Source organism: Apteryx mantelli, chromosome 9, assembly GCF_036417845.1.
Source record: "Apteryx mantelli isolate bAptMan1 chromosome 9, bAptMan1.hap1, whole genome shotgun sequence".
In the NCBI taxonomy this organism is placed as follows: Eukaryota; Metazoa; Chordata; class Aves; order Apterygiformes; family Apterygidae; genus Apteryx; species Apteryx mantelli.
Genome location: NC_089986.1, coordinates 32,291,521 through 32,317,414, shown reverse-complemented (window position 1 = coordinate 32,317,414; position 25,894 = coordinate 32,291,521). Strand labels below are relative to the sequence as shown.

The following is a 25,894-nucleotide window of genomic DNA, read 5'->3' as shown; positions in this document are numbered from 1 at the left end:
GAACTTCAAAGTCTATTTTAATAGTGAATTTGTGAAATCCAATAGGTTTTTATTTTCTTTTTGAAAGTGTAAGATGGGTACTCTTATGTTTAACAAACCATCTTTACAAACAGAAAAAGCTGTTAGGAAGGACAAACTAGTGTGACTCCAACTTGCCTGCTTAGCTTTTAGCAAATATCTCAGGCTCTACTGAACAACAACAACAAGAAAAATGCACACAGACATATACTATAAAGAAAACATATTTGCTGTAGGTTCTTTTTATTTGAGAGGCTTTATTTTAAGTGACTTCTATAAGGACAAGTGAGTGATCAATAATCTCCCCATGTAGCCTACCAGCACATTCACAGTTTACCAGTTAACATCCTCAACATCCCTGTTCAAGATCTGAGTGCATTAAAGTCTGAGTAAAGGGACATAACCTCAAATTAACTGGTTAAAGTCACTGAATTAAAAGTATTTTTCATTTATTTCAACTCAAAACCAAAGATGTTTTCACAAACATTTTATTAATTACTCCTTCAGTATTTGATATGTAATTTCATAAGCAAGGGGGGAAATTATAATGAAGCAGATTACATGCAAAGTGGGTCAAGTGCTCAAAGTACACAAGCTAAAGTAGGAATTATCATTCACTGTAAACTTAGACTTGTAACAGCAATAACAGGTCATTCCCAAACTGAAACTCTCATGAAGTTGACCATGCTTTAAGAGATTTTTTTAAACATAAACTCAGCATTAAGTTCTAGTCTCCATCTCTACAGTGTATTTTATTTTTACTGTGCTAATAAGAGAATAAGAATCAGTACATCAGGACTGCTAACTGAGAGGACACTTCCAATTTATTACCTAGAAGCTCAGGTGGGTAGAAAACACTGAAAGGAGTCTCTATGCTCTTTTTTCAAAAGTGAAGGGAAATCTCACAGTACACACAAAGTACACGGCAGAGGCACGACGGAAACTCCGCCACCGCTGGCGGAGCTGCCACCCTGCCTAGTAGAGCCCCGGCACACCGCGCACCCAGAGCTTGCCGCAGGACGCCCTCGGCACAGGCCGCCGGCACGGGCCGCACTAGGTCTCCCAGGGGAAGGGCCCCACTGACAGGCCCGGGTGCCGCCGGCCCCCTCCCTCCTCCACACCAGGGCGGCCGCCTCCGGCCCTGCGCGCGCTCAAAGCCTCCCCGGCAGACGGGGGGGTAACGTCCCCCAGGGCCGCCCGCCAGCACCGCTCCGCCTCGTCCCCCACGGGGAGCGCAGAGTGGGGGGAAGCGCCTCCCGCCGCGGGCCTCTGCTCCCGCCCCACCGCGGCGGGCCGGCCTCCCGCCCCCGGCCCGCCGGGGCTGCCGCCTCTCTCCCCAGCGGCGAGGTCGCTGCAGCGAAGAGGAGTAGGAGCCGCCCGTTAAACAAGAAACTGCCCCGGCCTTCGACGGGCTCGCCGGGCCCCGGCTTCCGTGTGCCTCACCCGTGATGGCGGTGAACTGCTGGATTAACCCCTTCAGCGCCGAGGAGGCCGCAGAGCCCCCGTGCGCCGCCATCTTGTCGCCGCCGCACAACAACACGCACGCCGCCTGCCCGCGCGCTCTGCGCAGGCGCGGCATCCGCCCGCCCTTCCTCTCCCCGCCGCCGGGGAGGTGCCTTCAACGGCGCTGTCAAGCTTTATTGGGAGCCGCCGCGGGGACACTGCGCGCCGGGCGGAGCGGAGCGGAGCAGAGCCGGGGGGGGGGGCGTTGCCATGGCGACGCGGTCCGCTCCCCGGCGCGGCCTCGCCCTCGCTCTTGCCCTGCCGCTGCGGCGACGCTGCTGCAGCCGTCACCGGCTCCGCGCTGCTCGCCCCCGCCATCAGGGTGAAAAAATACATTAATTTTCCGTAGAGAAAAAAAAAAAGCGTCAAAGTACCGTTACAGCCCACATGCACACAGTTACAAGGAGAGGTGGCCCTTAGGGCAAATTAGAAACTTACTGCGCTGAAAACGGATGGATCTGTTTCCTTTCTTTCTCCTCTTCCCACCTCCACTCCCCCCGCCGGCTCTGGCTCCTTTATGACCCCCAGCAAAGCAACTGAGCCTGTCAAGCTGTGCTTTTACGCACTTTTTTTCCCGGCTAGCTGGGCAAGCTGAGCTAACTCAAGGTAGGAGGCAAGCAGTGAACTCAGACAGCCCAAGCAAGAACTCCAGCTTCTCAAACACGACACACTGCCAAAGGGTTGTCAGTCACCATCAGCTGGTCCAAACCCCCCAGAGCTGCTTTCACCTGCTTCAGGGTGTCCAAACAGCAGCAAGGGAAGCAGGGTGCAACCAAAACGCACTCAGCAAGGGCCCAGTTCAAGCCCTGAACAAGACCACCACAAGAGGATGGGCCAAACAAGGGTCGGCTGGGACATGCCCTGCCCCGCACCCAGGGAGCGGGACAGCCGTTGGGCCCCTAGCGACCCCAGGAGACCGGTTCCAAGGGTGCTATGGCACTGGCCTTCCGCTATGGGTTCTAGATTTCGTGTATTTTTGCAGTTAAGGTTGGTGCTCAGCTAACAATTGACTTAAAGTTGTGCTTTTTTGCATCGCGCAACAATCTTTAAACTTTTCTACACCACAAGGTATACTTTACAAAACATGAGTATTTTTTCCAGTCAAGCCAAAACTAAAGTGAATCTTAAGCAGCTGGAAAAAGTGCAATTGAAGAATAAAGAAGAAAAATCTTGAGCTTTGGGGCATATGAAGTCAAAAGATAAAGATTTTTTTTTTCTTTTCTAAGCTGATTTAAAAAAAAATAGACCCAATGTAAGAGATCATTCTTACACTAGGAGGACAAAATCCAGTAAGCTGGAAAAATACAAATAATCCCCAAACCCTTCAACCTCCACAAACAAATATATATCAAAATATAGCCATGTACTATTTATAGACCTTTGAAATAGCTTTCTGTATTTTTTGTATTTATTTTCGATGGAATCATAGCTGCAGCCATTGATTGCAAGGAACTAAATTTGTGAAAGAGGGAAGGAGTATGTTTTAAAAAAAAATAAATAAAATGAAACACCACCAAAACCTCTTATCCAAGTTCTAACTGGGATTAGTTTAGTGCCTTTCACAAGCCTTATATGGAAGGGTCACATAACCCACACATTAGAAGGGGGGGGGGGAAAAAGAGAATGTACAAAATGACTTGTGGAGGAAAAGGGAGTGAAACTGCTGTTAAATAAGGCAACTCCAAATATCAGGACATGGCTTCATATGCAGCTGAGCTAGCTGCACATGGCTCATTTCTGCTAGAAAGGGGGAAACTTGCTTCTCCCTTAACCCTTCCCCTCTTACCCCCACATGCTCCCCACAACCCTCAAACAAGTTGAATTACTGGATTAATTTACAGAGAGTTTGAGAGTGCCAAAGCTGGCACAAATGCTGAGAGCTTAGGATAGTTTACTGCATCTTGTTGAAATGTACTCTCAGTTAAACTGCATAATCCTGCTGAATTAATAAACTCTGATACTTCATTTTTAAAACAAAATTCCTCCTTCCTTATGATTGCATATATATTACTCAGTGTCAGCCTGTTACAGTGACAGAACTAGCCCCAAAACAATGAGAGCAATAGATTAAGTTTAACCCCAATGAAGATAGAGACTATAAGGGGGTGTGTGGGCAGGTATAAAATCTCCATATATCTGTGTGTATATACATATATACCTATACACATACACACACACATATATTTATTTTTTCTTATTTCTAGCTTCACTCCTTTCATCTCTTGTGCATTCATTTGGATATTTATTTATATGATGAATGAAAAAGAGTGAAAGGTCAAATACCAGGACCTGGCTGTAAAAGCAATTCCAAAGTCAGCTGTATTGGAGTAAAATGATGGTGAGATCTGAGGAAAATACAGTAATTAACTAGTGTCAGAAGTTGTGATACTTTTAAGATTATTTCTTACATATGAATGGACAGCAGCTCAAATACCAGAGATTCAGACTCTTTCAACACTAGAGATTAAAAGAAGCGATTAAAGTTGGCAGAAATCCAAAACTCTTATAGAGGTACAGAAATACTGTCAGAACCATAGAAGTCAAACTTTTCAAACCACAAAGACAGTTGTATTGGCAATAATTTCAGGGTAGTGGTAGCAGGTGGCTGCAGGGGTGACCTGCATGGAAGGAGGCCAGGAACTGCCTGCATCATTCAAAACCCATTCCAGCTGGCTTTGAAACTGTAGACAACACATTGAGCCAAAACTTAAAGCAGAGGAGCATACCATACCTCTGCTCAAATATATTTAAGAAAGAGGAGCAGCCCCTAGGAGAGGAGGTACATGAGGAGATGCGTTTGGACATACATGAAGAGTAAGTGAAGAAATGTGTTTGGAGACACGTGAAGACATGCAGAGGACACACGAAGGAGATGTCCAGAGACCCGCTCTTGGAAGGAGGCACTCCATGCCAGAGTAGGGATATCCCTGAAGGGCCACAGCCCACAGGCAAGCCATGCCAGAGGAGGGATACCTGTGAGGGACTGCAGCTCACCAGTGATCCATACTGCAGCAGCGAGACTGAGAAGCCTGAAGAAGCAAGCGTTGGAAAACTCACTAAGAAGCAAAGAGTAGCAGGTAGAAACCAATATACACATGATCCAACCTCCTGGGCCACTCATTGCTTCACCTAAGGAGTGTAATTCTCAGCAAAAACAGGAGAGGCTGAAACTAGGAAGGGGTAAGGAAAGGTGTTTGACTGAACCTAGGCCTGGGGAAGGGGGAGGAAAGGTGTCTTCTTAAGTGTTTAATTGCATACATTTTCCCCCCTCAAAACTCAAATCAGTGATCAAAATTTATTGTCAATTAACACAAACTTAAGTAACAAGTCCTGGAGTAGAGACTGTTTTGTCCTCAACAGTAAAAAACTAAATATCTGCACAAGTTAAAAATGAGCATCAGACTCAAGAAACTGATTGTAAACTGGGACTGAATAAATGACTTAAGAACAAACCTCTGCACCCCCATCTGTTTTGAAAATAGAGAATTTGAGAATAGAGAATTTTGTTATATGCTTATCATGACTGGAAGCAGCCAAGTATCACTAGCATGAAAACAGTCAGTACCTCTGCCTTAAATAATCACTTTAATCAATGGATGATTCTATTTGACTGGCTGGGTAAGATGAGTGGAATAGAAAATGAACAAACAAACTTAAGGATTGCACAGAAACAGATCTATATTGAACAAAGGCTTACAGCACAATGGTTGAGGCAGCAACAAGAGAAGAAAAGTGAATGATTTACAACAGGTCACCTATTGTAACTTTCTCAAAAAGCATCTTAGAATAGGCTGATTATTTATGAAAAACTCAATATTCCTGAACTGTTATAAATTACTGAAGAACAAACAAGAAAAAAACCCAAACTTTTTGGCTTAGTGGGCTGTTCAGGCTTTCAAGAATTTTTTTTTTTAAAGCTTAAAATGTCAGAAGTTACCATTTTGAATTTTTTTTTTGTACACTTCCCTGAACTGAGTTAAAAATCCACAGATCTTCAATGAGGTGCAAATAAGTATGCACTTGAAACATTTGCCAACTTGTAGTGACCAACACACACATTTCAACACAGATTGTTTTGCTCTCTCAAAAACGTTTAGTCAAAAAAGGAGAAAAAAAAGCAACTATTGGTATTTTGTTACAAAACACAAAGGCCAAAAGTTGGTTTCATAATAATAACAGAGAAAGAAATATAATAGGAACTCTTAGTCTGTTGACTAGCAGCTAACCCACTTTTCACAGACCTCAACTTTTCAGACATCAACTTTCCTGCATCATGTCTAAATTGTTATTTATTTGAATAACATTACTTTTTAAACCCAACTAGAAGACAGTATTTGTTAGTCCCTCTAAAAAAGGGGGAACAGTTATACCCAGCCACCACAGCTAAAGTAAAGCCAAGAATTAAATAAATCCTTAATTGTACTTGTTAATTCACTACTGACAACTCAAGTTTTCAGTTGTTTTTTTCCCTTTTGGCTTTTTCTCCTCCACTGGAACTGTCTCCTGGTCTAATTTTTTTTTTTAAAATATTATACGCTTTTAATCAAACTCAAACCAGGTTGAGAAGGAAAATTGGATATCAGTAAATATAGGTAATATCATATAACATTAAAGTTACAGAACATTAGCAATAAGAAAACAAGAGTATGTTTTTCCTATCTACATTGAACATCGGATTTGTAGAAGCAACCTCTACAAACTGAGGCAAATAAAAGCTCACAACCACTTATATTAGTCATCTATGAAATATCCTTCCCTTTGGCAGTGGGAGGATGAGCTAGTTTTCCCTCTTTGTCTAAAAACGAGGATAATAGTGTATTACAGCGAGAGGGAGAGAGTGGGTCTGCAAGGCCAGTTGTCCAGTAATACTCGTTAACTGCCAGGCAAATGATGCCATTCAACAAACAACCTAAATTCCAGTAACTTGCTTCAGTTCAACAAAATTGTGGTTGTGCTGAGTGAAGCCTCAACCTTGTAGCTGGCAGACAGCTGGAGAACTGTACTAGATTTTTTGTTTGCTTCCTCCAGTGGATGTGCATCTTTCCCATAAAAGGCTCTAAATTCTCATTCTAAGATAAGACTGTAAATTATTTTGGTTTTTAAACAGCATTTACATTCAAAACTATGTAAATAAAAAACAGTGCTAGAAAATAAACTGTGATCAGGAAAAGACCAATTAAAACTGTTAAGGTCTAGGGGCATAAGTTATTAAAACTTCTCAGAGTGCACAACACAATTCTGGTTGCACTTGTGGCTCAAAGCGATCCCCCTCAAAACTACCAACTTTAAAACTTTACAGGAAGTTTTGCCTAACACAAGAAAAAGCATTACGATGGCTTTAATTCTCATTCATTCCACCATGCCTCTGTAGTTCTGTTGACCTACTCTGCAACAGATCTTTTAAACATCTGAAGGATTGTCTTTTGCTTATTTTTTGGGAATGAACAAATATCATTTGAGTCACTGGTATTAACAACACAATTCAAAACTTTTCCCCCTTTGATGTTGGGCGATTTCATTCGGACTCTGGTAGGGGACTGCCAGTTTTCATTACAAGAACCTTTCCGAATCTTGCGGTGATTTGTTTCAGCCTGTTTTTTTGGTAGCTTTGAGTCCTTTGCCACCTTAAAACTTCCCTTTCTGGTAGGAGAGTCTTTCACAGACTGAGGTGGTTTGGTGCGAAGGTGGTACTCATCTGGAGAGCCCTTCTGTCGATTAAGTGTCCTTTCCTCCTTGTTGATCTGTCTTTGTAGCTGCAGAGCCAGAAGCCTATCCTGCTCCTCTTGCACACGCCTTTCATAGAGCTCCTGCTCAAAGGCTTTCTGCATTTGCACATTAAAATCGTTTATCCGCTCCCCTTGATCCTCTGAAGTTTCTGGAAAAGTTCTTCTCCTCTTATCAAACAAGCCCAAGTCAACCACTGCTTCAGCTGGTGGTTCCCCCAACTTTCTTTTTGGAGTCTCCTGAGGGTTCTCTACTTTATCTTGTTTCTCTTCATCCGGTTTTCCAGCCACCTTCATGAGACCACAAATTACACTTCTGCTATCAGACACCATGGAATTGGTTGCTGACTGAATGTAAGTAGCAGTTTCAGCTGAGTTTGTGCTTTCTACATGTGTTAAACTGCCATTGTCCAACTCAATTCCATCTGCTTCTCCTTTGAATCTAGGAAGTACTGTTCCAGACCCTTCCCCTTTTGTGAAATCACAAAGTGCATTTGGAACTTCATCTCCTGCACAGTTTGGTCCTGGGGTTTTTTCGTGCTTGACAGTGGTGAATTCCACTGAAGCTGAGGCACTTAAATAGTTCATGCATGATTCTAGAAATGAATCGTTAGCACTGCAATCTTTAATCACACTGGTCAGCTGTGGAGACAGTGTTGGCATTTCCTCTTGCTCATCTTGCCACACAGAATTGCCGCTTTCATTGCTATTGCTTTCCTGAAGAAGAGAGACACCCCAATAAAATGAATTTATCAAAAACCAGTGGGTATGAATAAAATGCAAATTTAATTTCTTGTAAGTGTGCTGCTCATGACTACTCTGGGATATTAACTTGGATTCTTCTCCTTAAAAATACATAACTGTTAGATAAATTATTTAAGTATTTAAAACAATCTACAGAAAAGCCTAGCTAAAGAACTGAAAAAAGCAACTGCAGCATTCTCCTCTCTTATCAGTGACTTCAATCAACTACTGCAGGTATTAGCATGCTCATTTTCTTTAAGAGCCTAACAGGAGAGACCAAGGCATATACAGGTGGAATGGTGAATAAGTCACAGTGCAACCTCATCCAATGAGCTCTAGAATCATTTTAGTTTCATACGCCATCAGTTGCACGCCACAGATTGCTGAAGAAGTTTATGTAAATAGTAACTATGCCCTTCCAAAACCAGAGGAGTAAGCGTTACTGAAACCATCAAAAAGCTGCATAACTAGAGGAAAAAACTCATAGTAAAATTGTCTGTGAACCTGTGATAACCCATGAATTGAGAAAACCCAGACATCCAGGGCAGACAAATACTGCACAAGATACAGACTTAAACTTCAAAGGTCTTCTCAACTGTAAAGTTTAGTTAACTGGAACCTCTGCTTAGCTATACAAGCTAACTATCTAAGTAACCTGTAGGTGTGTGGCTGCTGACTGTCAAGCATGGTTTCTTCCCTTTCCATTTTTGGGAACCATGAATACTGAAGGTAGTTCAAAAAGGGAGAGATACTGTCCAGTGCTGATGTGCATTACTGTAAGGAAGGCAGGGGAAAAAACTAACAACAACAACCCCCCCCCAATAATTACTAACACTGAAATTTATTTAAAAAATGCTTCTAGTTACCACAGAGCAAGAGTCAGTCCTGCCTCTTTCTGTTGTTCTAGAGTGTGATGCTGATACCGACAAAGGATGAGACTTTGAAGACAAATACCTTAAAGGAAAAAAAAAGTATACATTAAAACTTATTTTTCTTGAAGTGCGAGTCCCCTTCATTAAGCAAGATCTTCAGGTTCACTCTGACATACAAAAACAGCAGGAGCAAGGCAAGTGTTTCCCTTGTCCTACATATTTATCCTGTGAGGAGATGTTTTAGCATTCAACAGCTTACATTTGCCCCAGATTATCCAGGGAAGTAGGGCTGCAAGATTCTAAGGAAGCAAACGGAGCAGAGATGCAGTATACCAAGAAACAGATCAATAATTATAGAACAAAAACTTGGATCACTTACTTCTGAATGTCTCCAGAGCTGCTTGATTTGTTCTTGATCTTGCACAAACTAATTGGAGATGTTTCAGATGAGAAACTGCCTGCTGGTAAAAGACTGCTGAGCCCATTTCCTCTGGCATCTTCATTCTTCAAAAGTAAAAATAACTTTATATAAAGAAAGCAAAACACAAACTGGAAAACTTCTGTCACAGAATTGGTTACTGTTGTCCAAGGAATTCACAAAACTAAGTAATGGATAGTTATAGGAAAGTGTATGCAGCATGTAACATTTCTTATTCTATATCTGGCATTAAGGGACAAGAGGTTTTGTTTGAATAGTACATCTTCAGGTTTTATCATTACAACTACTATAAGGTAGCAAAAAAAAAAAAAAAAAAAAAAAAAGAAAATGAAAACTGCAAGTTAAACCTTCCCAAATGTAATTGCATTTTCCTGTTCTCAGTACAGGTTACAGACATTGATGTTTTTCCAAGCAAGTATTTAAAATTAAGGGGAAAAGGAGAAAAACAATGTTGAAAAAGTTTTCACCCTGAAAATTTCTAGCAGGCATTTCAAATACGCATTAAACATGTTGAAATGTTCAGGGTAGTCCCCCCTCTAACTGGTTCTTCAAAAACTAATGGTCAATCAAGGATTTAGAATACTGAGGGCTGACAACAGCGTCTAACTACAATTCAAGTAACTTTAAATTACTCAAAATTTTGACTTTTGCTCTGAAAAGTCTAAGCTGCTTGCACTAAATGAACATTTTCTAACGTTATCCTTGATCCTAACTCACCAGACTGTTATTCAGTTGCCATGCCAGTTCTTCATCTTGCTTCAGCTGTTTCTCCAATTCCTTCCGCCTTTCTTCTGCTAATCTCTGTTCCTCCTCTTCTTCTGCTAGTAGCCTTTGAATGTATTCCTCACTTGCTTTGTTCTCCTCTTGTTCATGTGCTCGCCTTTCTGCCTCCACCTGATTTTTTTTTAAAAAGGTGTCTCGTTACTACCGGAGGACCACACTTCACAGCAAAACCTCCTATGATACTCATTAAATGTGAACTATCCACTATTCACAAAGACACACTGTACACTTCAAAAACAATATTTAATAACAGAACACTAAAGATGCAAGACCCTCTGCAACAGTATCAATTTCATTCTTCAATTTGGTAACAGTGACCTACCTTTTGTTTTTTTTGTAAGACTACACTGGTAACCTTGCTAAAAAGCAAGATGAAATGGATTTTCAAAAGGTGAATAAATGAATGTTACTAACAACAATTAGAGATCTGCAAATACATGGCTCTACACAGAAACTCAAATTAAGATTCTTTAAGGCTGGAAGGAGCTAGACTGCAGCGGTTGCTCAACCTGTTTATATATTTGTAATTTCAAATATTAACACAGAAGTCTGGATGATGGTACAAATATCTTCTGTGCCCTTATATTCTCTTGGAACATGCAAAATCCAAAGCAGCAGGGCAAGAACCTGCCTTCCTTCCTTCAGTCAGATATTCACTTGAGAAACCACTTAAGTTACTCCAAAACAGACACAGAAGTACTCAAAGAATGAATAAAGCTTTCTTGAACTGGATAGTGAACCTGGAAGCTTTCTTTAGAGAAGAGCATCAACAGTTGCAACACTTCACAAGCTTTATTATGTTCGACTTTGTTTAAAATTATACGTGCATAATGTCTATATTTATATCTTATTAACAGCATCTCATACCCCTCATACTTCACTGCTTTTCCAGCACCCTCTCCACTATCCATTGATGCTACTGTTCACAATCTCTCTCATCCCATAACTACCATAAAAGAGAATCCAACGATCATCTACTTCACTATTGTCCTTGCTCTTGTAACAAACATCATCATTTTTAGGGAAAAGGAGCATTCTGATGCTATTTCCAAATGAAATTCTTACTAGCATCATGTCCGAACTGGATGAAGAAGGATCTGTGAGTAAACAAGCTTTTTTTTTTTTTTTTTAAATATTTTCTGACTTTCAAATGAATACAGATAACACAGGGAGTCAGCAAATAAGAAAACACTATATGATCATTACTGAAGTTCATCTAATTGTGGTCAGTTACTTAGGGAAATCATGAAGGCAAGTACAACAACAAAGCCCAAACGGTCCCAAATTTTAGTGTCTGCTGGTCTGAAACACTTGTATGTGTACATGAGGACATTTTATTACATTTGGGCAGGGATGCAGGTAACAAAAAGGTAACACTGTGATCCTGGAAGATTCTAGACAATTTTGGGAAGTGTGAGGTATTGACCAATAGCTGCCTGGGTATTCCTGCTGTGTTGATATCTCTGTACATTTCCCAGCCTGTGAAGCACACCTACTTGGCAGGGGTAAAAAAAAAAAAAAACATAGTATGTTACTTTTATCACAAATACTGGGACAACTGAGAAGGTAAGGTAGGAGGTACAGTTCAACTGGCACAATAAAACTTCGGAAATGTTGCCAGCTGGAGGTCGAGAAGGTACTTAGCAGAAGTATTATATGCGTTTATCCCATTCTTATAGTCTTCTCTGGACAACCATTTTTGGCTACTGTTAGAGAAAAGGCACTGAAATATAGAGGCTGTGGTCTGACCCAGTACAGCCATTTGTACTTTTTTTTTCCCCCCCAAACAAAAGAATAAAGGCTCAGTTGAAATGAAATCATTCCAGTTATTTGACCTCACTTCCTGCATAACATGCTTGAGTGAAAAAGTTAGCAGATAAAAGTTTTGGGTCCCAAAGCCTCTGGATGAAGAACAAGAGGCCTTAAAAAAGTTCATCCTTCAACCTTGACTTAAAGTCATGGACAGGAAGGCTGCAGTTTGATGAACATTAAGTTGGCACAAGCTGAAGCTACTGTCAGAAAACATAGTCCTCTGTGTCAGCACAAATAGCTAAATAAATAGCAAAGTCTGCTTCTTTCAGCTTACGTCAGCTGTGTGTCTGAACTGCAGAATAACTGTCATCTTCTACTGTTAACAATTGTTTGCTCCACTTAAGAACACTCTCCTTGCCCTTTCTTTCTTCTTTCCTTCCAAATGGTATTCACATGTCACAAATGACATGCTAAGAGCAGAACACTTTAGACAGTATCATAAGTGGACATGGGACACCCTTCCGTGACAGGCTTGTTTCTGGCCGTTAAGTTTAATGTCTCTGTGTGCTTAATTAAAGATCACTGTGATATCAAGTTCTTTTCTCTGTTCAGGATTTTGTATACTGTGATTGTATATCCTCCTTAGAGTCTCTTCAGTAAAGGACAAAATTTAATTCAGGTCTAGGGAATCACCACTGTGTTCTTGCAGCAACAATGCCCTTCTAAATATCTTTCCATTTAAGTATCTCTAAATATCATTACAACTGTTTATGGGGACTAGACAGTGAAGCAGGGGACTGATCTAGCTCTTCAATCCATTTCATCATACTATGACATATATAGCTTCCCTAAAGGATTTAATGGGAGACAAATGAACCACCAGGAAAAGAGCTTTTTTCAGCTGCCACAGCTACTAGAAAATGTATGACATCATCATATCAACTACAGAAAAGGAGGGGGGGGGAAAAACAAACAGCTAATGAAGTCATCCTGTACTTAAATTAAAATAACTAGATACAAAACACTTATATTTTCAAAAAACATTATTTAGAGTTACCTTGCTAATCTCCGCTTCATATTCTTGTCTCAGCTCCCCAGGCTTGCTCAGCTGGTGTTGCGGCTGGGACACACAGACTAATTCAGAGAGGAAGAAAAGGAAAACAAAACAAAAATAAAAGAAAGGAAGAAAGCAAGATTATGACATTCAACAACAAAAAATTTTAGCAAAGAAATAATTTTCTTGCTGTTACATGAATAATTTGATTTAAATCAAGTTTATGAAGAAAAAAAGAAGCCTGCATGTTACTAAGTAACAAGAATGGTCAGTATTTTCCAAGTCCTGTATATAAAGCAAGTATGTCTCTCACTTTCTGCAATTAAAAAGACTTTGTAATACTGCAAGTGGATCAATGTGTCATAAAGTCAAGGAGGACAAAACAAAACCATTCAATTCTTTTGTTTTCTTGTAAGGATATTCTGTGTTATACATACCTGAGTAGAAGACTACAATCTACGGAAGGGACAAATTCACCCTTCAGAACAATCAGGATTTTCAGTCCTAAGTCATTCTAATGCAACAGTCCTGAAGACCACCAAGAACAATCTGGTCATGTGTTTTGTTCTTACTTTACTGGAGAAATTCTAAGGTCACCACATCCATTGTTCTCTGATTTGTGTTAAACGTTCATTGCTAGTGTTGCTATTGAGCATATTAGGAAGAATGGGGAGAGGTGTGGGGAAAGAAAGTGTTGCCTCTCCAAAATTAGCCTCCCCCCAATATTAACTGTCAAAAGATGTCAAATTTAAAAACAGTCTACAAAAGACTAAAGAAAAATAAAATCCTCTTGCAAGGTGTTGATTAGATTTCCTTTCTATTGTCTCACATCTCAATCTTAGGCATCTTTGGAGATTCCTGGATAGACTGAAGCCCTGGAATTTCTAATCAGCTAATGAACTGAGATATCTAAGACTTGAAACATTTTTCATCACTTTGCTTACACGTTAGTGATGAAAAATAAATAAATAAAACTCTTCAGCTGTAAAATCTGTAAATGAAGTTCAAGTTGTATTAGTAATGAACTAGTGTCTTTACAAGGACAGTGAGCCACATCCCAATAGTTTGTGTAAGAAAAAAAAACAAAACAAAACACCACACCACACGACAAACATCTGCTCAAGAAAAATCAGACAATATAACTTACCCTCTCTATAATAGAAAAGAAAAAGGCATGGCCATTTCTCTGCCTTGTAAGTCCCTTTTAAACGAGAGATCTGACACTTTCTAGCAATAACACAGCTGTCTATGCATAGTTTCTTATTTCACAACATCCAAAGTCTACTAGTACTAATTATTTTGGTAACGCATAGACATCCTGGAACAAGTGACATTTTACTCACTTTCATCTTCCAAATCCTGTCCATTAATTCTGCACTCACACTCCTTTGGGTAATTCTTCTGAATCCTTTCCCAGAGTTCCCAGTTGATAAGAGTATTTCTGCGGGCATTATATCGTGCCCAAGAAGAGACTCGACGACGACAGAAAGGGCAACAAAGACTGGCCTTTTCAACTGTCAGTTGGAAACAAGAATTACAGAGGGTATGATTGCATGGCAGCGTCACAGGCTCCACAAAGATCTCCATGCAAATTTGGCAGAGACAGTCAGCTAAGGAAAGAGGAGCCTCCGATTTCTTCGCCATGTTGACTCAAAGTAGAGGAACAAGGTTAATACAATGTCAGTACCTGAAAATAAAAAGATAGAAAATGCTCTGTTTTATAGCTACCTTATAAAAACATCACTATATTTGAGAAGTCTGTTTAAATGGCTATTTTTGTTTACAGTCCCAGAAATTATGCTCTCCTCTGCAAGTCCAGAAGTCATTCCAGAATTCACTGAGAAACTACATCACTGTTTTCTACAGTGGCTTCCTGTGAATTGTAAGAGGTATTTCTAGTAAATAGCAACAAGTTAAAGAGAAGAGGGGCAGAAGGCATAAACACATCCAACATTTATTTTCTAGACGTTATAATCTATGTTCATGTTTGGCAAATGTTCTCACAGTTACTAACTTAAACCTTTCATTTAGTCAATTATTCAGTAAATGCAGGTCCTCCAAAAGCTGCTTCTAATACAGACTTAATTTCATCATTTTCTGAAGGTGAAATAAAACACTGTGCTATGGATCAACAGAAATCCTTCTTCAGAAAGCAGGTCCTTCCTCATTCATTTGCTTGATTAAACTGGAACTAAAGAATCAAAATATTTTTTGATCTTGTTAATATAAGCAAAGAACTAGCCAATACATTCAATGCTTGAGACTCTTCCACTATGACTTGTACGACTCAAAGTGGTGAGGATCATCTAACTTCTCTATCACCAACTCTCCTCAAAGGATTTTTCATTTGGCCCAGAAATACCATGAAACAGAAAATACAAAGACAGACCCCAATATAAGAAAATAATTTTTGTTCTTTTTGCTAAGTTACAGAAACCATGAAGTTCTTAAAAATGCCATAAGAATAACTGGCCATTCTGAGGGAAAGGCTGTAATTTGAGTTCACTGTTGTCTAGATAATCCACATAGGAACTCAGCACTGAGACAAATTACACAACATCAAGTTTTATTGGTTCTGCTACTCCTTTGTTAATAAAGCAAATAATTTGTTTTAGAGAAAAGATGTTAGACAACATTGAAACACCCAGTTTTACAGGTAGTTTAGCAAAAGGGCCTAATAATTCCTGGACTAAGCAATTTCAACTTGTATATATACACACAGAAAAAAAGTCCCTAGGCAGGCTAGATGTGAATGTGCAAGAACGACAGAAGGAAAATGAAGATGCGGAGATGGTTACATGATGAGGGAATCTCATATATCAATAACTCCAAGGCCCAGTACATAAAAGGATGCAGCTTTACTTCTAAAGAAGTGTCTATGTAAACCAAAGAAAACAGGATAACTCAAGACTCAATACACAGATTATGAATGCAAATCAAGAACAGAACAGGGTCAAAATCCCCAAATAGAATGATTTAGTAGCGTAAATACAGCATTAGTAAAGGAATATCTTATAATACAATAAAAAACATCACAAAACACAGGCATTTTAATGAATACCAGAAAACAGGCACACAGGAGAGGAACTTTATAAATGAAAGCTTAAGGGGAGCAGAATGGTGGAATAAAAAGGGCAGAAAGGGAGGAAAAACATATAATTAACGCAGGCAGCTTGCAGAGCAAGCCACTACAGCAGCACAATCAAAAAACAACGCAGGCATAGTTGTTATAGAAACAGTCAGATTTAATACTTTATATTCGACATAGCAGAAGAACAGATAAAACCCGGAATAACTGCTGCGCAAGCAGGCTGATCCAGGTCGGCCATTCTTTTGCAGAACAAGGAAGAAATCAAAGACAACACAGGCGGCTCTGAAGACGCCTTCTCCAGAGACGAGGCCAGGGCTGTGAAAAGCGAAGCGCTAAAGCCGCCCCACCGCGTTTCTCGCGGCGGATTTCACGCTCGAAGGCGACGAGCGGTTTTGCCTTCTCGGCGGCAGCGCCGCCCACCCGGCCTCTCCGCGCCGCTGCCATTGTGGGCGCTGCGCGGCCACCTACGGCGTTACCTGCGGAGCCTCCTCCTCTTCCTCCTCCACGGGTTTCGCGCAGCAGGAGGACGCAGAGCTGAAGTAAAAACCCCGCCAGGCCGCGGCTTTGCGGCCCGGGCCTGAGCGGCAGCCTCTCACCGCCACCGCGGCTGGCGCAGCGCTCCCAGCCCCTCTTACCGCGGCACCGGGGGTGGGGCCAGCCCCGCAGCCTAGGGCTCGGCACCCAGCGCCCGCTCAGCAGCCGCCTCAGGCCCGCTCCCGCCAGCCGCGGAGGAGGGGACAGGTAGGCCCCAGCCCTGCGGTAACGGCCGCCGCCATCCCAGCGGCGTGGCCCGCCAAACGGCCGTCGCACCCCCACCCCCGCTGCAGCGCAGCCAATCAGCCGGCGCGCTTCCCCCTCCGCCCGCTCCCCAGAGTCCCGCCAGGCGGCCGCGCGCGCCGGCCATGCCGCGGTGGCCACGCCCCTGGACGGCCCGGAGGGGAGGGGAGGGGAGGGGAGGAGCGGGGAGGAGCTGCCCCTTCCCGCCCTGCCCCCCCCGGGCTGGGGCCCTCCGGCGCAGGCGCTCGCGTCTGCTTCGGAGGTGGCGAGTGTCGCGGGGTCTGCGCGCGCCCCGCGGCGGCGGCGACGGTGGCGGCGCGTAGTTCTCCCCTCACAGCAGCTGGGCTCGGCGCCGCGGGGCCGGCCTCTCTGCCCGTTTCTGTGCTCTCCCCTCGTCTACCGCCTCGACGGCCCGCAGCAGACTGCTTCGGAGCCCCTCGTCCTTCACCGCCCTGCTCACCGCGGCCGCCACATCCCCAGAGCACAGCTGCCTCCGGGTGGCTGCGTAGTACTGGGCCTCGTGGCCGTGCACGGTGAAGAAAGTGCAGAGGGCCCTGACATCCCCTTCGCGCAGCCCCAGGCCCTGCAGGGCCGCTTCCCAAGCCCCTTGGATCCTTGGGTGCCTGGCCTTGCGCCTCAGGATGGTGGCTGTGGTGGGGAGGCCCTCTGCCAGGTCGGGCACCTCAGCTATCACCAGGCAGCGCAAGGCAGCCAGGGTTTTGCACACGTAGCTGAACAGGAGGTTGGTCTCTGCAGAGGTCAGCCTGCCAAGGAGGGAGAGACAGAAACTTTTTCTCAGACAAGGACGCTCTGTCTCTTAAAAACCTCAGTTCATTCACGTTTAGGTAGCACTAGTGTAGGTTTTGGCCATCTCAAGCATTGCTTGTCTGGCCACCGTGTCTGGATAAGCTGTATTTTGAAAAGGCCACTGAGCAATTTCCCCTGGGAAGGGAAGTCCCAAATGCGTGTGGAGCCGTTTGGGCGTGAGGGACCTTTGGGTGTGAGGGACCTTGAATAACAACAAGCGGGAGGGACTCTTGGTTCCCTGTGTGTCCAGCTGGGTTCACCTAATTTATTCTTAATTAACCATTTTTTTTGCATCTTTTGCAGCTTGACTAAGTTGATAACCACCCAAAAGGGAAAAGAATGGGATAATGCAAATCACTGTACTTTGTTATTCGTTTCTGACAGCTGCCAGGATGATTTAGATTGCCCACAACATAAGTCAATAGCAGAGCCTAGGCCCAAATAAAGACGCTGAGGTAAGGGGTTGAAACTCAAAAAACTCTCTCCTAAAGACTAAGAACATCTGTAAAGTATATAGAATCTAATGTTAGCATGATTATTTTCTCTTTCTGCTGTATCTTGTTTCAGTTTAAATCTACTGTTAGTTTAGTGATTAACTGTTTCTGTTGTACTTGTTGATATTGAATGCCTCTCTATGGTGCCTGCAATTTGAATTCACTTTTGAATGTGAGGTTATTTTGATTACTTTCTGTAATAATTTAGACCACTATTTCCAAAATCTAGAGCCAGAGCCTGTAGTTAGCTCCTGGAATTTATATTTAGATCCCAGTTGTATAATTTTATCTAAATACTCAAACATTTCAGTGAGAAATAGTTATATCTACAGGATCTTGCTAAAAGGCACCTAGATTTAGCAGTCTGTTTCTTCAGAGGTACTTAGAAAGCAATAGCTGCTCCAAACACTATAATTTCAGAACTTTTAGTCACAAGATGGAAAGACTAAATGTAAGTATTGTCGAAGCTTAACCTCAGGTGCTAGAAGTATGAATATTTTGGCCTTACTTAGTAGGAAAAAGGAATCATAACATTAATGGTTTTCTGTTCTTTTCAGTGTTAGACAAAAAGGCTTGATGTTGCTGATATTCTTAGAAGTGGCATAGCTATTTTTAAATTGTATTAATGTTTAGTAGGCTTTTTTTTTTTTTTAAAGAAGCAATTGTCTTTAACTGTCCTTAATGTGAATGGAAGGAGGCTTCCTTTTCCTCATATTCTCTGTTTCTGTAGTAGGTAGCAATCCAAAGTGGGAAAGATTATCAGTACGTCTAGCCTGCAGTGTAACCCCATCGTAAAATGCACATGTAGTCTTATCAGTGTCATCCACACATGTAGGGAGCAAGACAAGACTGTGTGTTGATCCTTCCCTTGTTGCTCACCTGTCTTCTAGCATTGATGTCCACATTGCATCCTGGCTCATCTGATTCTCCAAGATCTCACCCTGACATTCGAACTTCCATGCCAGTTTGTCCAAGCTTGACTTCAGATCTTTGAACTGAGTTTCTAAGGTCTCCAGCTTATTTTCTACTCTGAGGAATGGAAAACAGAAGCTCTTTTAGATACTTGAGTATCAACATGTTGTGCTCTCTGCCCTAAAAGCGGGTGATGCTTACCATTCCACTGTAAACAGTTCTACATCCAATTTTAAGGTTCTGTACAAGTTGTGTGAGAACGCTGACTCCTTTTACAGATACATACCCCTAGAAATTCAGTTTCTTGATATAGCCTATGCGCCTTTGACCCTTGCCTGGTGTAGAAGTCTTAAAACTTGTAAATATAGGTATAGTCTAATGAAATATCTGCATGCATAGATATGTATACATTTGAGCTGCAGGCGTCAACTAATGTTAGTGGTGCAGTTCTTTTTTCTAATAACTTTTGAAGTGATTTGTGCTTTTGCTTGTAGTGGCATGATCTTCTGAAGCATTTTCATTTGGCACTGAACAGAACTTCTCATTCTTTCCTCTTCCCTTTCTCCAGATTAAAAATTATGCAAATAATAAGCCAAGCCATCCTCAGTGTGTTTCTGTTCTCTGTTAGCATTTCCTGCTCTGCTTTTCCCTTTTACAAGACTTTTTTTCCACAGAACAACAGTGAAATAAGAAATCCTTAATGAAACTAGTAAGAAAACTGTTATGTTTTGTACTTGATAGGTTTATTAGCTTTTTCAGTTACTAAACATCTGTTGTGTCTTTCTCTTATTTTTAAGAAAATATTATTTTTTGTACTGTCTAGAATTATAATATTAAAGTAGGATGTTTGAGTCTGCACACAACTAAGAAAACTGCTTAGTTTAAGAGGACTTATTGTGTCTAGGGACAAAATATGGCAGAATGAAAGTATTTGTATTTTTGTGCTCATTTGCTGCTCTTCATCATACTTGAAGAGTTTTCTGTGCTAGGCTTATTTCTTTCTGGTGGTGTTTTTCATAAGGATAGTTTTCTTTAAGTTTGTCCTCAGTTAACTGATGCAGTTAGATGTGTGTTCGAAAAAGGTCTTGCGGATCGCAAAGCTATCAAAAGGTTTATCATCCAAAATTCATTCTTGGATACTGAACAAGTAACTAGCTACTATGTATTTTACAAGTGATTTATCAGCAGGACACCAGCTACTCCTATAGACTTAGTATTGGATTGTATTGTTCTAATGATTAAAGAATCAGATTCTGAATTGGGATCCTCTTGTGTTAAACAATGTATTAACGCAAAATAAAAAAAAAAAGAGGCCTCGCTCTAAACAGTTTCAAAGCAGTTGTATTTGTTGACTTAAAAGTAGTTCTTTGCCTTGATAGAATGGTATGTTATGGTCCTATTTTTGTATATCTTTGGCTGAACTTTTTTTATAAGGGGAAAATGCACAGTAGCTTTCAGGTCATGGCATAATCTCTACTCCCCCCTCCCCCCCGCTCTTGTTTTTTTTAACTTTAAATAGTGTAAACAGCAGATTAATACATTTACCAATAGTTTTCCTTTCTCTTTCATACATACTTTACAATATTTAAAAACATAAATTCTTTTTTGGAACCAAAAATCCATAGTGGTGGTGTTCTGCAAACACGATATATTCCAAAGCATTTTAATTGCTAATTTGAGCATACAGCTGTATTTCAATATTTTCTACATATTTGATTTCCAACTGTTCAAAGTCAGCCCTGACAAGAATGCTGCTATTGTTTTAAGAGAACAGAAACACAATCACTTGTATAAATGTTGGACCCTTGTATGAATGCCATTCTCTTGTTAGTAATAGCTCCTCCATCTAATTGATTTTTCTGTTCTCATGTTTTGGGTAGTGTCTGCAATTGTTCTGAATAAGGATAAAATAGAAATGCATCAGCAATGGCATAGTTCTCTATGTCTCTCTGACCTTGAATTCGTTATCTGTCTGGCAGCTCATACATATCCTTGGCCAACAGTTCATTTGCATTAGTCATTCTCAGAAGAGAGAAATGGAGTCCATGTGGTTGATATTCTGGGCTAAGGCTCAGGAAACTTTGTGTATGCCATTTTGCCAGAGACTTCCTTTATGATCTTGTGAAAGTTGCTCGTATCCTGATCCTACATATCTTCATTGGCAGGCTTCTCTTGCTTTAAAGAGATTTTTATTTCTCAGAGCCTCCGCTTTCCTGGTGTGTCACATTATAGATTTTTGGAACTGAGCATAGTTCTTACTAGATGTTTGATTTCAATGACTTAATGAGCTTGATGTGGCACAACTGAGAACTCTAGGTGCCTCTGAAATAAGGTAGAATCAAGCAAACAAAATCTTTTCTGTTATTATACACTGTCATACTTCTAAGTCACTGTGCTCAGATTTCTCTTTTTATTGACTTTCCAGGGGTATTCACCCATTCAAAAATATTTTTTGAATGCATGTTTGCCAAAAGAGAATTTTAGGACTAAAATAGAACCTTAACTGGAAAATTAAACTTGTGTTGTGTGGAAATGTGGCTAGTTTATAAGAATTAGTCAGAAGAATTGATATGTTTTAGAGGGGTCAAGTCTGTCACCAGAAACATTAGCCTAAAGTATATGAGCAGGTCCATCGGCAGGTCCATACTTGCTGTGAATGAGGAGGTTCAGATCCAACTATAGTAAAAGCACTCTTTGAGAGAGAGAAGTTGTTAAAAAACTGAGTATATGCTTCAAGGCTCACTTGGTGGATGATAAGCAAGAGGTGAGAGCGCTCTCCTGATGGAACTGCTTACCTGTGAATTGCTCATGTAATTTCAACTTTATCAGTGTAGATGAGGAAACCTTCTAATGGCCCATTCTTGCAAGCTTTCTTTTCTACAAATAACAGTGCAAGATCTGAAAGATCTCATCATAACAGTACTATCAGTGCAGTAGTAGTTTGTCAGCGGCCTTTAATGTGTTGCTTTAATATTCCTCCAGTTTTGCTTTTCCAGCACTTTTTTTGATATGGGTTATATTGCCTGTCGATAAACTACTTTTCTGTATGTTTAAAGCCTCTGTGGTATAACACTGCAGCATTTGCTGATTTTGGTTCTAAAAAATGTCAACCCAGTTATAAACTGAAAAGTTTGATCTCCATAACTAATCTTCTACAGCTTTTTCTAAATTCTGATTCTGTATGGAAACAGTGCTGCTGTCTCTTGATCAAAATTATAAATAAAACCTGAGGACTTCAGGAAGGATTGATTAAACCTCCTGCTTTCCTTTCAATAATAGCATCTAAATACTTTTTCCTTTAAGATCAGTGAAGTTATCATTGGGCTGATAACCAATAATGTCTGTCTTGCATAGCATATGAACTAAACAAATCACAATTCTTTATTGGAAAGCTTTTAAAGGTTTTCTCTTCTTGTTAATGTACAGAACCGTACATGGAAGATTTGCAATAAAAACTCTTAGCACTCCCACTTTTCTGAAAGCATATAATCAGGGTATACTTGTGTGCATAATCTTATTTCCTCTGTTCAGGCCATTACAGAAAATTACAATTCTTAATTATTTCAGAGTTGTTCCATAATTTTTAATTTCCAGGCCAATGTAGGGTCCCACACTTTCACATAGCTCTTCTTGTACACTCACATCATGATACTAGTTATAAACACACACCTTTGATCAGTTCCCCACAGACATAATTTTCACTTTCTCTTTCAGGAGTCATTAATCAAAGAATTCTTGTGTTTACTGTTTCTGTCTCTGGTCAGGTCTCTAATCTAGGCTAGTATCCTCTTCTGAGTTGTGTGAATCATGGTCATGAAATGGTTTTGTGAATAATGTTAGCGTCTTGACCAGAGGAGCAATTTCTTACCAATTCTATAAGCTGGTGTTAGTCTATAAACCTCTCTGCTTCAAGGCTTGCCTGTGTACAGCTACGTTATTTTAAACCTCATAAAAAACTAGTCATTTAGCCAGTCATTACACAACACTAGCCATTTAGCCAGTCACAGCATTCCTTCCGCTGTCTACTGATAATTTCTCTCCTCCTTCCATGTTTTTGGATGCTCCTCACAACTTGTTTTCTAGAGAGCGTGCTCAACTGAGTCATGTCAAGTCACACATTGAAGGTCTTAGTACTAGGATAAGCGCATGCTGCTCTGCCATGTGTGTTTGCCATGCTTTATTTCATAGGATGCGTTCATTAATGTGTTAGCAGAATGAAAGCATTTTCCTCTTTACAGCACAGCAGCAGTTCAAATACATCTGAGTTTCTAGGAGACTTTGCAATCTCATACTGTATGATAGGGGCTTCTTTTACAGCTGTCACTTGTGGCCAGCCTCACACAGCAGATTCCCATTGGAGTCAATTTAACTTAGGCTCCTCAGGGGTTGCGTCTACTATGCTTTTTACTTTGTCTTTCTAACCCAATTCCTTTTGTCTGTAGCCTTGTCTACACTACACGTTGGTTACGGAAGCAGTGACTATGGAGTAAGAGAAGGGAACTAAAGGGTAAAGCTCACTTCTTGAGGTGTAAGTCTACACTGGGGGATTCTCCTCAGCTTAGGTCCGTTGGTATAAAGTAACACTACATAGAGCACAGAAGAGGCACAGAAGTTTGTTGTGTTCTGTTTGAGGTATAAATTGTCATATCTGGAGAAAAGATCATCTTTGTTACTGCAGTACTGCTGTTACAGTGGATACCTGATCTTTGACTGTTTTCATAATTTGAATATATAGGCAAATATCAATATCTGAATCATAAACAGAAGTACTGCATTTCATCAGCAATGATAATATTGATGGACAATAATCATTTTTACTACATGTAAACCAGATTTACATGTATGTCACCTAAGTTGACACACACATATCTTGCTTGGTACTGTTTGCACAGTACTTTCAAAGACAGTGAATTTTCATATACATGTGAATACTGAAACAGCACAGTGTCTTGTCTGTCTCTGATAACTGTGGAGAATTTCAGACCCTTTTTCAACTCTTTCCTTCTTCTTGAAGAGCAGTGGTCATCGCATTAGAAAAGTAGTCTGTCAATGCAAGTGGCTTGCATTTGATCCTGCTATTGTTATCTGCGTAGCTGCTTAGGGACACTGTTTACTGTAATGTCATGCTGCAGCTGAACATGTGGACTGATACCAGTAGGGGCAGCATGTGCCAGGTTATTTTTACATGAAGCCAATGAACCTGTTGGTCAAGTATTTTTGCAAGCCTCTTCTGAGTACAGAATTCGAAAATGGAAGCTGAATCAGCATCACCTATGTCCCAGTTCCTCAGTGACAGTGATTTTGTTTCTTGGAACATATCTTAAACAAAAAAAGAAATAGATCATCTTTCTTAACTATAGCTGCTTGCTTCTTATTTTTGAAGCCTCTAGATTTTGAGCTGTTTATCCAAATTCAGAAATTCAGCACAAATCTCCCCTTTAGAACTGGACCATAGCAGGGTGTGAACTAGAATTTCCCGTTACTCATAGGCACTCGGCAACACTTCAAGAAGCCATAGGTCTTTGCTGATCAAGCAATTGCACAGAATCTCATAGCAAAACACATGGGGCTAACAGCTTGCAAGCTGTCCAGAATGGCATTCATGAAGTGGTGCAGCTTGTTGCTTTGTCCCCCTCCCCTCTTAAATAAATAAAAGAGAAGCAGAAGATCACTCATGAACTGCTCCCTTCCTGTATACACACAATATATACTTACATCCTCTTTATTTCCCATGAAAAATTCCAAGGGAAGTAGAAGTTCATCTTGCACCAGCCCCACCCTGTACACCCTTTTTTCTGTAAAGGATTGTCCTTTCTTGCCCCTTAATGTATTATGAACACAACCCTTTAATGACCTGTTTAATGTCTTGTTCAGGGAGCGCAGAGACACACCGTCTTTAGTCATCTTCATGGAGAACAAGAAGAGAACAAAGAAGAGAAGAAAGCTGGAATAGGCTTGCACTCTCCTGAAGCGGTCAGCAACAACATGGACAGGGGATCTGACTCCTGCTGGAGATTGTTTTGCACTGAGACTTTTTATAGCCTGTACATCCAAATATAGTTCATAGATGTACAGACACGTGTTCTTGAACATATTACATGCATTTGGATCACTTCCTCTGACCAAGTGATCCTGTCTGTCTTCATATATAAGGTGAATTTAAAGGTGATGTGAAAGGGGTTATCTACACTCTGCTGCTTTTTTGCTGTGTTTAGGCTTTATTTTGCTGTAGTGCCTATCAGTTCTTGTCTTGGGCCAAAGCCTCCTGGTGCTAAAGACTGTAGAAGCAGATTTTTTTTTTAAAGTAAAATTAGATTTGGATGAGAATGACAAGTTGTATTGGCTTGCTGGGAATTGCTTCTGAGGATGAAGGACAGCAAAAACAAGACTGTTAGAATGTCTTCTGTAACAGACGAACAGCCAGTGCTACTGGCTGATTATTTGCAGGAGCTGCGTACACAAAGGCCTGGAAATTTTTTCCATCAAAAAGAAAAAAGGCAGATAATATGTGAGTGGTAACACCATAAATACTGAAGACAGCACAAAAACCAAATCAGTTAAACAGGTCTTTAGCCAGTACAACGCACTCACTCCTTGCCTGTGAAAAGTTCAGGACAGCCTGAGAAAATAAGCTTTTTTCCTTTTAATTATCTGCCCATTGCCTGGGAAATTTAGCATGAATTGAGCATGTCAGGATCTGAGGCATTCCCACTTAGTTACATTCTCCCGGCCTTTAACTTGCAAATTAAGAAGCATTTCTAACAAGCCCTAAGGGTCAAATTCTGCTTGTTGTATTTAGAACAGCTTTGTGAAACAATGGAAGTATTTGGGTAAGGAAGAGCAGTACATTTGGCCCATTCCATTTACTCTGTGATTGACTATAAAATAAACTTTGTGCAACAATTTTGCTTAGCAAATAAGATTG

The 25,894-nt window shown here is 41.0% G+C and overlaps 2 protein-coding genes and 1 long non-coding RNA gene across 6 annotated transcripts in view; 1 reads left to right on the top strand and 2 right to left on the bottom strand.

Moving 5' to 3' along the window:
- The window catches only part of UBXN7 (UBX domain protein 7), a 33,873-nt gene extending 32,216 nt beyond the window's left edge, over positions 1-1,657 (bottom strand). For both annotated transcript variants that reach the window (XM_067302132.1, XM_067302133.1), the window contains exon 1: positions 1,462-1,657. In XM_067302132.1, coding sequence (XP_067158233.1) covers positions 1,462-1,597 — 136 coding nt within the window. In that variant the 5' untranslated portion in view covers positions 1,598-1,657. The remainder of the gene's footprint in view (positions 1-1,461) is intronic.
- A 3,140-nt stretch (positions 1,658-4,797) lies between these two features.
- On the bottom strand, positions 4,798-16,532 carry RNF168 (ring finger protein 168). Its single transcript, XM_013952490.2, has 7 exons — positions 16,456-16,532; positions 14,232-14,575; positions 12,892-12,968; positions 10,017-10,193; positions 9,240-9,364; positions 8,855-8,942; positions 4,798-7,961 (listed from the first exon to the last, which is right to left on the bottom strand). Exons 2-7 carry the CDS (start codon positions 14,530-14,532, stop codon positions 6,903-6,905), a joined length of 1,827 nt encoding a protein of 608 aa, XP_013807944.1. The 5' UTR covers positions 14,533-14,575; positions 16,456-16,532; the 3' UTR covers positions 4,798-6,902.
- A 108-nt stretch (positions 16,533-16,640) lies between these two features.
- LOC136992637 (uncharacterized) lies at positions 16,641-25,833 on the top strand. Of its 3 annotated transcripts, none has more exons than XR_010885073.1 (3): positions 16,641-16,720; positions 17,867-18,018; positions 18,948-20,276. It is a non-coding gene; the product is annotated as an uncharacterized lncRNA (long non-coding RNA). The 3 variants fall into 3 exon arrangements; XR_010885074.1 differs by lacking the exons at positions 16,641-16,720; positions 18,948-20,276 and adding exons at positions 17,210-17,289; positions 24,844-25,833; XR_010885072.1 differs by lacking the exon at positions 16,641-16,720 and adding an exon at positions 17,210-17,289.
- The last annotated feature ends 61 nt before the right edge of the window (positions 25,834-25,894 follow it).

Excerpts from the sequence above, each read along its gene's own strand:
- RNF168 (XM_013952490.2), bottom strand. The coding sequence starts at position 14,532 with ATGGCGAAGAAATCGGAGGCTCCTCTTTCCTTAGCTGACTGTCTCTGC. Across the intron at positions 12,969-14,231 it reads ACAGGATTTGGAAGATGAAA|TCTGTGTGTCCCAGCCGCAA; the intron begins GTGAGTAAAATG and ends TCTCTGAATTAG. Across the intron at positions 9,365-10,016 it reads GGCAACTGAATAACAGTCTG|AATGAAGATGCCAGAGGAAA; the intron begins GTGAGTTAGGAT and ends TTACTTTTGAAG.